This window comes from Chelonia mydas, chromosome 12, assembly GCF_015237465.2.
Source record: "Chelonia mydas isolate rCheMyd1 chromosome 12, rCheMyd1.pri.v2, whole genome shotgun sequence".
NCBI lineage: Eukaryota > Metazoa > Chordata > Testudines > Cheloniidae > Chelonia > Chelonia mydas.
The window spans coordinates 5,030,428-5,043,591 of NC_051252.2; the positions used below are offsets into that span (position 1 = coordinate 5,030,428).

General features: G+C 57.2%; 1 protein-coding gene across 2 annotated transcripts in view; it reads right to left on the minus strand.

Annotated features, from left to right (window-relative positions):
• Nucleotides 1-264: 264 nt before the first annotated feature.
• The window catches only part of HSD11B2 (hydroxysteroid 11-beta dehydrogenase 2), a 53,848-nt gene continuing 40,948 nt past the window's right edge, over nt 265-13,164 (minus strand). For both annotated transcript variants that reach the window (XM_027830641.3, XM_043526123.1), the window contains exons 2-5: nt 6,471-6,683; nt 5,746-5,931; nt 3,837-3,974; nt 265-1,282 (exon numbers count right to left, since the gene is read on the minus strand). In XM_027830641.3, coding sequence (XP_027686442.2) covers nt 921-1,282; nt 3,837-3,974; nt 5,746-5,931; nt 6,471-6,683 — 899 coding nt within the window. In that variant the 3' untranslated portion in view covers nt 265-920. The remainder of the gene's footprint in view (nt 1,283-3,836; nt 3,975-5,745; nt 5,932-6,470; nt 6,684-13,164) is intronic.

Consider the following 13,164-nt stretch of genomic DNA (forward strand, 5'->3'; position numbering starts at 1 on the left):
ATCCTCAAAGAGCCCGAGACACTCAAACATCCAGAAAACAGCACCCTCAGCCAGCGAGCTGCACCCCTGCAGGGCTGCTTCTGATAGAGGTACACGCTGCCCCCACCCAAAGACTGTCCTCCCCTTGCCAACTCTGGTAGGGCCCAGTCGTGCACTGGGTGAGGGATGGACTGAATGACCATTTCCAACATCTATGGGTGTGGACTTCCCCTGGGAAGCCCCACCGCCTTCCACTAGGAGAGAGCGAGACCTCAGGGGTTTAGCTGAAATACAAATAACCGGTTTATTTAAAAAGTGACAATCACATAATTCATCCTGTGAAAAGATCTGTAGACCGTCCGCTCGAGACTTGGCCACCACAGTCCCAGCTGAAGTCCAGGAGAGCTGGGTCCTGGGCTGGAGTGTGAAGAGCTGCACAGAGAGGCAGACACAGGTTTGGTCCATTGACAGGTAAAAGCCACCATTCTTGAGCCAGTCAAGAGACAGCTGAGAGATTAACACTTACATCCCAGCAGCAGCAAAGAAAAATTCACTTAGCTGAGAAAAATCACTTAGGTACATGACATGGTGGGGCAACTGACCCATACGTGATTCCGCGTCTCGCCAGCGGCCTTTTCATGAGCGACACCCAGTCGGAAAAATAATACCCACCAAGGTCTCTCGAGCACTTTGATTCTTACACAGTAGGAAATAGATCTGCATCACTTTGATTCAGAGAAAGCAATTTGGTTGCTGAGTGTGCTGATTCGCCCTGCCCGGCACACAAGAACAACGCAGCGGCCGTGTCATGCACGTGCGCGCTCTCGGTTTTACCTAGTTTTGTGCCTAAGATTATACAGTGAGAAGACTCCCTCCACCCCGCCACTGCTTTACAACATCTCCAGGCGCCTTCCTGGCTCCCCCGCAGCCTGCGGCAAGGGTTATTCTTGCTTGAGCCCGTTCTGGTGCTTTGGCTGCAGCGCCCTGGGGAGTTTTTGGTTGATGAAGAATGCTTTAAGGAAGAGGTCTCTGATGACGGAGGGCAGGTAGTGGTGGATGAAATAAATGAGCCGTATGCCCCGCCCCGGGTAATAGCGCGGCGCTGGAGTGGTGGAGATGAGGGCGTCGGCGATGCTGTTCACCACTAAACTCAAATCCTCATTCGCAATCTTCATGAATTTAACAAACTGCTTGTTGATCTCATGGATGTACTCCTCCCCGTAGGCCTGCAGCAAGTCCGTGGGCAGGCTGGCCAGGAGCTGCTCGTTCTTCTCGTGCCAGTAGGCAGGGTCGCAACTCGTACCTAGAATGAACCCAACAGCCTTAAGCCCTGGTCCCTGCTGCCTGGCCGCCCTATCCCAGACGCACGACCCGGGAGAATGCAGAGAGCGCAGCATCCCCCTCCTCCACCCAGGGCGTCCATGGATAGCAAACCTAGGGAACCTTCCCTCCTCCCAGCCGTGGGGTCGAGAACAGGCCCCGCCGGCCTGTGCTCCTGGCAGGAGGGGGCAGGATCATGCAGTGGTTCTCGTCACATAATCCCTTCCAGGGGACCTGCTCTAAGGGCCAGGCTGCCCAGCGAGAGACAGTCTGTCAGCAATGAGAACACGCCACCTGCTCGGGAATGGCCTCTGGTTCTCAGGGGACATCTACACAGCAAAAATACCCTGCGGCCGTGCGGCTCAGAGCCTGGGTCAATTGACTCTCGCTTGCGGGGCTCAAACTGCAGTGTAGATGCTCGGGCTGAAACCCGGTGAGTGGGGAGGGTCTCAGAGCCCAGGGGTCCAGCCCCAGTCTGAACATCCACAGTGCTTTGTTGAGCCCCGCAAGCCCAAGACAGTTGTCCCGGGTGGAGACTCACTGCCATGGGGGTTTTTTGGCTGCGTAGATACAAGTTGGTGACCCGTCCCCACTGGGTAGGGCCCTACCAAAGTCATGGTCCAGTTTGGTCAACTTTATGGTTATAGGAATTTAAAATTAGTCAATGTCACGGTTTCAATGTTTACACCTGAAATTTCACAGTGTTGGAACCATGGGGGTCCTGACCCAAAAGGGGGTCATCATGGGAGTGCCACCCTCACTTCTGCGCTGCCTTCAGCCCTCATCCTCAGTCCTGGATTTTCCACTACCTCAGTGTCCCCCGCCTGCTGCCTCGGCACGCACCTCACGGCGCCGGATCCTCTGTTGCCACGTAAGGGTTCGTCTACACAGGAACTTTGTTCCGGACTAGGGTGAATTTACAGTAGAACAGCCACTCCAGAACAGCTCCATGTGTGGACAAGCCCACGCTCCTCCTTTGTGCAATGCAGTGCAAAAATTTTTAAAAGTAACTAGTGGCATCCAGGTTGCAGCCCTGCCTCCTGCTCACGTTCCCCCGGGGACATATCTCCCTGCACTTGCTGCCTTTGATCTAGCTGTGAGTTGTGCATTGCGGGGTTTCCAATCTTTCTGTGACACTCCCTGCCCACCGTTGCTGTTAAGTAACAGCATCATAATGACAGGGCGAGGCAAACAGCACACGGACAACGTGTGCAGATGATGACACTAAATTGGCAAGAGTTGCTAACATCAGTGAGGCCCGTGAAACCCAGTAGCAGGTCCCAGAGAGACAAGACACACGGGCAGCAGGTAAAGTGAGAGTCAGCCTGCAGAACGCTTGCTAAATAGCTGGGGAAAATAATCCCATGCCTTGATGTGCCCTGGGAAACAGAACTGCTGAGACTCGGGCCAAGTAAATTAGACGTGATACTGCAGACCAAAAGCACCACTTCATCCAGCAGCCAGAAGGCTGCTTAGTGCCCCATCAAAACAGAGCGAGGACAAGATCTCTAGCCCCGGGAGACACAACACGGCCAGGGAAGGAGCTGCCAGCAAAGTTAGTTCCACGATATTAAAGTTCCATCTCCCCTGCGGACCACAAAAGTGACCTGCCCCCATGTTTGGACTGGCTGGGGTTCGAATAGCAAAATCTGTCCTTGTTGCTCTCCTCGGAAGTGGAGCAGAAAAAGCCCCGTGCAGTTTTGGTCTGAACCCCGTGTCAATGAAGCCCCTCTCCTTCCAGCTCTGGGGACTGCCCAGCTGGCAGGTCTCCTCTCACATCAGAAAAACGCTCCTCTCTAAACCTGGGGTACGAACACGCCTGGAACGTGGGGTTCGGTTCTGGGCACTTCAACGAGAGGAGGGTATTGCCAATCTGCAGAGTTCAGAGCAGAGCAACTGACGTGACCGGGGCCGGAAGGATGGTTAGCACAGTCCCAGAAAAGAGTGAGGTGTGGCTAAGGGACAGCTAAGGCCCGATTTTCTAGAGGGGCTCCGCATCGCAACCAGAGCCAGATTTTCTACACAGCTCAGCATCCAGCAGCTGCCGGTGTTCTTCCCTGTGGCCACGAGGGCGACATTTGGACAGTCTCGCCCCTTAGGACACTGGGCAATTAGGCACAGCACAGCTCAGTACATAGCGCTCCCAAAAGGGAAGCAAATGACAGCTAGTTCTGTGACGTTAGAGAGTTCAGGGTTCTAGTCCTGGCAGTGCCTGAAGTGATCTTGAGCAATCTCTCAGTTATCTGATCTTTACCAAGACGCGGCCGCGGCTGGTCCTTTCCTCCTCTCCTGTACAGATCGAGGCTTTAATTAATTAACACCGGCTGTGAAACGCTCAGTAAACATTCAGGGGGACAGCTGGGACTGGGCGTCTTCCCACACAGCCGGCTTTCGGGAGCTTCACTCACAGCAACGAGTGCGGGTTGTTCCCTGAGGCGGGGGCCGTTGTGACAAACCTGCCCAATACACCACCCCAGGCAGGCCTCACACCACGTGTCCCCCCATCACAGCCCGGCTGGCGGGTGAGGAGCTCTTACCCGTTTTGAAGTAGCCGGGTAGGATCACGCTCACTTTGACCCCCCAGGGCTCCAGCTCGCTTCGGAACGTGTCCATGAGGAGGGTGAGGGCAGCTTTCGAGGCCCCGTACGCTGCTAGACACGGGTACGGCATGTCGCCTTGGAGAGAAGAAAACACACGGGCCGTTGCTGTGGGGGCAGAAGTATTTGCGAGACAACGTAACAGTTACGGGTATCAGAACTCCTGGGTCCCGGTCCTGGGGGGAAGGTGTGGTCCAGCACTTCAGCACAGCACGGCTAAGCACAGATTGGCACGTCCTTTCCAAGAGACACAGGGGGTGAAACTCAGGACTGTCACAGCTGAGACCCGAGTCTGAGTCCTAACTCCACCTCCAGTTGAGAGCACCTCACCCCCGGCACTGCATACCCCACTGGCCTCCGTCTCGAACAACAGGCGAGTGTCACGATATCACTTCTCCTCCCCAAAGACCCCCATGACATTGGAGCAAGTGACCCAAAGCCGCGCCACTCGCCCAGGGCGTCAAGCTCTCGGAACAGTTCCCAGAATGGACCCGCCAGCCTCCAGGGGGAGGCGTGTGGCAGCAGGGGTCGGAAATTCGTGGCAAGTCGCACAAGGCTATGGACCTGCCTCCTGGGGGAGAGAACGCCCCCAACGCTTGGAGCTCTGCCTTCAGAACAAGATGCAAACCTCACAATGGCAGCAGGGGAAGAGGGAGCAGCTGACCCTGCCCAGCAAAAATAAAAACATTCCGCAGCTTTCTGGGCAGGAAGGAGGCAGCTAGTCCCCTTGCTGGACTCTTGGCTGTGTTTGCTGCTTGGTACGCGGAGATGCTGCGGCCACAGTGGGGTGACCAGGTGTTCGGTTTTCGACCGGAACACCTGCTCGAAAGGGAACCTGGCAGCTCCAGTCAGCACCGCCAACCGGGCCGTTCAAAGTCCCATCAGCGGTGCTGCAGAGCTAAGGCAGGCTACTTCCTACCGGTCCTGACTCCGCGCTACGCCCCGGAAGCAGCCAGCACGTCTGGCTCCTCGACAGGGGAGAACGGGGCCAATGGGAGCTGCGGGGGCGGTGCCTGCGGATGACAGCAGTGTGCAGAGCCACCTGCCGTACTTCCGCCTAGGAGCCAGACCTGCTGGCCGCTTCTGGGGCACAGCGCAGTGTCAGGACAGGCAGTCAGCCTGCCTTAGCCCCCCCGCTGCACTGCTGACTGGGAGCTGCCTGAGGTAAGCCCTGCCCCAGCCCTGAGCCCCCCCAAACCCGAAACCCCCTCCTACACCCCAAACCCCTCATCCCCAGCCCCACCCCAGAGCCCGCACCCCCATTTAGATCCCCCACCCCAGCCCGCACACCAACCCCTTGTCCCAGCCTGGTGAAAGTGAGTGAGGGTGGAGGAGAGTGAGCCACTGAGGGAGGGGGAATGTAGTGAGCGGGGGGCAGGGCCTCGGAGAAGGGGTGGGGTGGGCAGGGGGCGTGGCATCGGGGAAGGGGCGGCGCTAGGGTGCTCAGTTTTGTGCAATTAGAAATTTGGTAGCCTAGGCTACAGGTGCCAGATAAAACATACATTACTGGGGATCGGGGCAAACCTGGCTTGGTATCTACGAGCTGAGGCCAGATGAAAGATACTGGGGCCCTAGTGAGCAGCTCACCATCAAATGCAACCAAACTACAGCTCCTGGGAAACCTCTGACTGCCAGAAGCTGGGAGTGGACGACAGGGGATGGCTCATTCGCTGATTCCCTGTTCTGTGCATTCCCTCTGGGGCACCTGGCACTGGCCACTGGCAGAAGACAGGACACTGGGTTAGATGGACCTTTGGTCTGACTCTATGTGGCCGGTCTTATGAGGCACTGTGGCCTGGTCCCCCCTCAGCCCCACTTCTTCCCCACCGGGTGGGGACCGGGCCTTTACCTGCCGGGCTGCTGACGGTCACAATCCTGCCCCGGGAGGAGCGGAGCAGGGGCAGCAGTGCTTTGGTGAGCTCAAGCGTGCCAAAGAAGTTCACATCCATGCAGGTGCGGAATTTGCAGAGCGGGGAGAGCTCGGCGTCAGCGATGGTGTCATCGAAGCCTGCGTTGTTCACCAAACCCCAGAGCCCTGTGGGGAGGGGCGCGGAGAAGGAGAGCGTCAGCGGGATGCAGGCGTGGGACCAGCGCGGCCTGACGCTGCCCCCCATTCGACTGCCTGGAAAGCCCGCGCCGACCGGGGATGCTTAGGGAACTCAGCTTTACCCTGATGCAGGGAGGGGACCCACCAGGACCCGTGAGCTATCCCCTCCCACCAAAGGGCGCTCCCCAGGTCAGGAGGGGACAGCGGTTCAGAGCCAGGCACAGATCGTTTTCCATGCACCTGCAAAGCTGGAGCCCAAGGGTGAGGGGAGAGCTGAGTTGGGGGCACAGCCGCTGCCAGGAAGGAGCAGGAGAAACGAACAGCTGACTCCCGCACGGATCGTGGGGGGAGGCTGTGGGTGCAGCCTGAGCAGCGTAACCGGAATACCGGGCAGAAGGGGCTGGTCTGGGGCCCTGCTCCACAGGCTGAGGTCACCGCCCTAGCAGGGCCCCGCGTGGGGTTGCTCGTGATGGGCTGCCCCCAGCGGTCTGATGCGGACGGGGGCGCCCGGAAGCCAGGGCTCCTACCTGTGCTCGCCGTCTGGGGCTGGACGAGCTGCTGGGCTTTCCGGATGTCGTCCGGTTTGGTCAGGTCCATTTGCAGCAGCGTGAGGCTTGGCGAGCAGCTCTGCCGGAGCTCCTTGGCGCCAGCGCTCTCCAGGTCCAGCACGCTCGCAAACACCTTAAAGCCCATGGAATCCAAGTGGCGCGCGGCCTGCTTTCCAAACCCAGAATCACACCCTGCAAGAGCCAAGAGAAGACTTAGCGAGCGAGGATGCTAAGCGCTGCCCACAAAATGGCCCAGCTGCAGCCTCCGCACCCTGAGCTCCAGGAAACAGGGATGGGGCCCACACATATCCCCCCTTCCGCCCCCAGCTGGGAAGATGCCCTAAAAGGGCAGCCAGGATTCTCTCTGTGTCAGGGAGTTTGGGGGTGGTGTGAAGCCATGGCAGCTAGCTTGACACCACATCCTCCCCCTACACATAGAAAACATATCAGGGGCAGGATGGGGGGCAGAGTCAGGGCACCGTGACCTGGCCCATCCTCAGCCAACAGGTCCTTACTTATGGGCCTGCTGCAGCCACCATAATTTATCCCCCACCTCAGCCCCAGCAGGAGTGGGGTGTGTGGAAAGGTAGCTAAGCCATCTTGCCCTCTCACTCCCCACCAGGCACAGCTGAGGATCTGGCCCAGAGCGGGATGCGTGCACAGAGACCCTCTGCTGGAGCAGCACCTATGCGCCTTGCGGGCAGGGGGGCAGGATCTACCCCATGGGGATTTCGTAGCAACAATAAAATCTGTCATGAGAACCATTCAAAGGGCCTTCAAAAGGCAGGTAAGTCTCATTATGCCTCGTTTGTAGATGGGCACAGGCAGGCCAGGTTGTCATAGGGAGCTGGTGACTGAGGGGCAGAGGGTGCCCCTAGCTGTTAAGCAGAACTCCCCATTAACTCCAGCAAAGAATGGCACCATACGGTCCAGAGTCAGGAGCAGAACCCAGGCTCCTGGCTCCCAGTCTGTTCATCCAGCCACTGGGCAGCACTGCCTCGAGCACAGCGGCAGCTCCCAGCTGAGTGCCAGCAGTGACCGGGAGCCCAGCTGTGAGATTTGGCAGCCAGCGTGGGGGAGGTACGTTTTTAAACCCACGTACGACGCACCCCAGAGACGCAACTGCTTTCATGCATCTCAGGCGGGGTGTCTGGATAGAGTTTGTGGTCCTGGGTTAACTTGAGAGAAGTAGCACAACTGGAAACACTACTTGAGACATTCCGGACGTGTGTGTGTCACCCGTGGCTAGGAGCGCTCCCGGGGCCAGCGAGTGCTGGTACACAGCGCAGGCTAAGCCCTCCTGCCTGCGAATGCAGCTACATCAGCAACACTGCGCTACATATTGGCATAGCACAACCCCGAGCAAAACAAGCTATCCCCATAAAAGGGCAGCTTTCCCAGTCCAGCTCCATTTACACTCTGGGCTTTTGCCAATCAGGACTCAGACCTCTTCACACCCCGGCCAACACAGCTATTCTGGCAGAAGCCTGCAGTGTAGACTTGACCTTAACTAAGGACTTAAAGTTCGAACAGGACACCAAGCTTTAGTCATCCCCTTTTTAGCCCAAGATGTTAACAAAAACAACCAGCAAGGACCTGAATATTGGTTAAGAGGAGACGCTGATGATGAGGTCAGGTGTTTCTGTGATGCAAACCTGTTTATTGACAAAGGACAGGGAAAGTCCTGTTTGACGTCTGCTGTGTTCAGTGCTAAGAGCATGACCCTGTGAGAAAGCCAAGACACAGAGCTTTTTGGGCAGAGTGCTTGCTGGGAAGAGGCTTGGATTTGTGAACAAGGAAGCTCTGGCAGCCTCCTTGGGTTTCTCTGGGCCCTCTCCTCTTGTCTGCTGTTTGTGTTTAGCGCATACATACAGCTCCACCAAACCATACACAGCCCGTTGTGTTTGCGTTAAGATCCCTGGGAAAACCCCTCAGATTGCGTGGCTCGACTCCTACTCCAGTTTTGCCACATTGGCCTGTGATTTGAGTGGTGGCTTCTACTGTCTCAGCTATCACTATATGAAGGGACATTTAACTGCTCTCCCATTTAGTCCACCAGCTTCAAAGTGCTTTGCTGCTGCCCAGAGATCAAAGACACATTTCCTGGGATCCATCCCACCTCCGGCATAACAGATTCTTACGGAGAAAGCCTAGCACGGACTGGACATGTGGAACTGTCTAAAATATACTTATGGTGCCTACTACAGGGTAATACCTGTGCACCAAGCCGCAGCCCATGGCACAAACCCAGCAGTGCAGGGGCCTTCTTCCCCGTGGGAGCGGTCACAGCCGCCCAAACCCAGGACGCAGAGGTGCCAGTCCGGCCGGCCGGCCCGTCCCTCTCACCTCCCCACAAGCGGCTGGGCTGCTTTAGGCTCCACAACGAGGTTCAGGAACCAACGAGCCCTGGAAACTGGCCTCTCTCCTCCTGCAGCGCAGGCTGAGGTACGCTGGTGAGCCAGCCCACGGCGGACGCTGCTCTCCAGGCCGTACCTGATATGGGGATGAGCTGAGGACTTCGGCCCCCAGGGCTATCAGCAGGACACCTGCCACCACATGAACGTCATCCGCTCCAAATGCACGCAGCTTTCCCAGGGCCTGCAGTAACAGCCCCAGCCTCCTGCTGCCCTTCCACCCCTTCCCACGCCGCCCGGGAGCCAAGCCCTACTCATACTCCACCACCTCCCTAATCTTCCCCTCCGATCTCATCGCAGACAAGCAGCAAGGGAGGAGGCCCCCATCCCATGGGGACGTGACCTTGGCACAGGGATTTATTAGGTCACTCAGCTGCTGTTTTTACCTCACAGAAGAGGAACAAAACACTCATTTATCTCCAAACCCATCACAGAGCAGAGCTCTAAAAATAGCCCCAGATAAACACCCTAGATCATTCACACTGCCAAGCCGAGAGCGGGAAGGATCAGGGGCCAGCCGGATGATACCGCTTGTCAGATCTAGCACCCTGTCCTGTCCTGGCTCCTGCTGGCACCGCGTCCCCCACTCAGCACCGCTAGCCCCATGCATTCAACACTTGGAGGCTGGCTACAAAGTCAGGAGGGTTTAAAAATGTGGACATTTGGGATTCTTTTAATTCATCTTCTGGCTTTTCAAGTCACATTTTCACACAGCCACGAGGGCTAGAAACTTTCATTTAAAAAAAAAAAAAAAGCCAGTGAGACTCCCACCCAATCACCTGACTCCAGAAGCTGGGGTTTTGTGACAGATGCCAAATCTCACAAGACTAGCAATGAAAGTCAGCAACACTTCGCAGCCAACCAAGATCTCCCAATCTCCAACAGCTGGTCTCATGTACCCTGGGCTGAGGTGGGAAAACTGAAGGAGATGGCTCCCAATGTGCGACCGCTGGGAGCACAGAGGTGGAATTCTCCAGGGTCGGTCAGCACAAGACTTCTCCAGGATACAGAGCAAGATTTATAGTCATCTAACAGCTTGTTCCACGGGCTGAAACTCCTGCAGCAGCAATTCATCTGCAGCCTGGTAATGGGGCAACGCAAGCCCTATGCCACCGGCACCTTGCAACCCACCTTGGGCGGCCTTTCACAGGGAAACCACCCGAAACTAGGGACTGTTCTGCCTGAATTTGATCGTTAACAATAATCTCGGTGGAAAACGCTTCCTTCCCTGGATATTTTTAGCCTTCTGAAGATCGTTTACAGTTCCAGTCAAAGGGAAGAGAATCTGAAAGTCTCTGCAAAGCATCCAAAGAAAAGGAGGGAAATGGTAGGACATAAAAATATTGCAGAAATGCATTCACACATTGTTAAGTCCACATGTTACCATCATGCCGTGGAGGGAATATGGGCAACAAGGATTGAATCTGCTTTGGAACAACTCAAGAGAAAGACACCGAACGTGTTCAGAGCGCCGGCGTGAACACCAGAGCAAAGAATGGGCTCCGTTGGTTTACAGCAAGGGAGCGAATGCGGACTCTGCAATGCTGTGGATAGTCCCACCGCAGTTACAGTGTTGTTAAGGTTGCAAGACACTTTCCATTCGCACCCTCTGTTCTCTGTCCTTTGGGGCTGAAACTGTCCATTCTTTGTCTCCACCCTAATTGGGGTTTTCTGTAAAACTGGAGTGAAATCATCTGCTAAAAATAGCCACAAATATTTGAGTTAGACGTAATTTTGATTTATTTAGATGCCAGAAAGAAAAGAAGTTCAGAGACGCTGGAAGAGAGATGGCAATTTTACTCTGCAGCCTTTGGTTTCCTGCCGATTAAAAAAAAGTATTCGACCATAAAGGGGCCACCCTGCCTCATTCACCAAGCCTCACCTACTCTGTACACTGAAACGCTGCAGTCTGGAGAGTACCGACGCCAACGGGAGGAACTCTGCCATCGGTACAGGTAATCCACCGCCCTGATAAGCGGTAGCTAGGGCGATAGAAGAATCTCTGTTGACCAGCACTGTCTACACTACGCCATGTACGGGTGTGGATTTTTCACACCCCTGGGTGACGTAGCTTAGTGTAGACCAGGCCACAGGCTCCAATCCAACACCACCCGCTTACACACGTGCTTCCCTATAGGTGTCTGGGGCCTAACCAAGTCAATGGGACGTGTCAGGTGCTTCGGCAAGTGCAGCCGTGGCTCAGGGCCAGAATTCTCACACCCCTAACAAGCTGCAACGACCTTAAAGACCATATGAGATATGGCCTTAAAGACCATATCAGTCCCCTGCCCCGCCTGCAGCACCCCGCCCGGCCCGGCCTTCTCGCTGGGCAGTAGCGGCAAAGGCGCCTTGTGAGGACAAACGCAAGCCGCTCCTCTCTCGGGGCTCTCCGTGTTCGTCTTTTAGGGGGAGGCGGGCAATCTCAGCCCAGCAATTCTCTGGCCACGTGGCATCTGTGAGGTTTAAACTCTCCCTAGCGTCTAGCAATGCAGCCCGTCCAGCTGGCCCCCTCCCTGGGAAGGGGCCCGTGCGCGCCAGACAGTCGCATTCACGCAGCAGCCTCCTGCCTCCAGAGCCGGAGGGACCGTTACTAAGAGCATAGAAGCGGTTTGCACCACCGTTACAACGGCAATTTCAAGCCCCGCACCCAATCAAACCAGCTGCCAGCAGCCCCGGGGCGGGTTATTCCCCTGCCACGCTCCAGCATCCTGCCCCGCTCATCCTGGTGCCGAAGCCGGCCCAGAAACGCTCCCTTCCATTCGATCGGCCCAGCAAGGCGGGTTGGGTCCCTCTCCTCGCGCTTGGAAATCAGACTTCCGGGAAAAACTCCCCCTCGGGCAGAGCCCAGGCCTAGCCAACGTGTAGCTGACCGGTGACCGCCGAGACCCGTTCGCATGGAAACGCTCAAGCTCCAGCCAGAGTAAGCGTTTAGCACCCTTTCAGCACGCTCCGAAGTGCGATGCAAACACGAGTGAGACCTGCTGGAATCACCGTTGTCTTCAGTTTGATTTGAAAGCCACCAGTCTGCTGCAGAGACCGTCAGTAAAGCCAACAGCCGCCGTTTATGCAGGGCCTTCAGAGCTGTGCCAGCCACGCAGCAGTGGAGGGAGGAGAGGTTGCCTCGGACGCCCCCGTCTCCCTGCCGCAGGCACCAGGATTCACTCCTCTCGGGCAGCGGGTTGGCAGGGCAGACGGGCGGGTGACTCAGGAGGCTGCGGCCCCCGGGGGTGCACTGGGACAGATGGCGGCACGGGACGAGGGGCTTGTCCTTTGAACAGGGACCCACCCTTTGCCGAGCATGATTCAGGACCTTTATTTTCTGGCTTTTCATATCAAGGATGGCTGAAGACTAACACAGACCACTCAGCCCCCCTGCACTCCCCCCCGCTGTCCCTTAGCAAAGGCTCTTTCCCGGACAGAGCACCCTGCCTGAAGGACAATGCAAACCGCAGCACTGCTGGGAGCTGACGGGCGTTATGGCAAGCAACTGGCAAGTGAGTCAAGCACAACCAAGCCCCCCGCGCCCCTTTCCCAACAATTCCTTAGCCAGTAGGACTGACACCTGCTCGCCACGGAGCCCCGGTGCTGCAGAGCAGGGATAGGGTGTCGTGGGTGCTGGGGGAGGGCGGTGACCGCTCCTTTCCGTACGCGAGCTCTGGTGCCTCGGGCCGAGCCCCCGGAGACGCAAAGGCTCAGTCTGCAATGGCGAACACGCGGCTGGCCCGGGCAGTTCTGGGCCCCCAACGCACCCCCCGCCCGGGGGGCAGAGCAGGCCCCGGCAGGATTTATAACGGGATTGCACCAATCGAGCAGCACCAGCACCGAGCCCGTGCAGCGTCGACGCACCGCGCTGGGGAAGGAGGGACTCGCCGTGGTGTGAAGACCCACATGGGTGAGTCTCACTGTGCCTCCGAGCTGGCCTGTGGGAAGGAGGAGATACCAGGTGAGATGCCCAAGAAGAAGAGCAGGAAAACCTGGAATCACATCCCATCCCTGCCTGCTTCAGACACACGTCCCTCTTCACAGCACCGGAGAAAGCAAAGGCTCCCACTACCCGGGCTGGACCCCCACCATCCCCAGCACCAGAGCTCCCCCCTCACCTGAGCACCATCTAAGGCTGCCCAGTGCCAGGGAGGACAACGGCCCTGTGTGCCCCAGGGCCCTCTGCAGAGGGAGCTTGGTGGCAGCGCACCCTGGGCACTGGTCAGTCAGGGGAACGACGCTGGAGCCGGGCCCAGGCCCCGCTGGCCAGCCACACG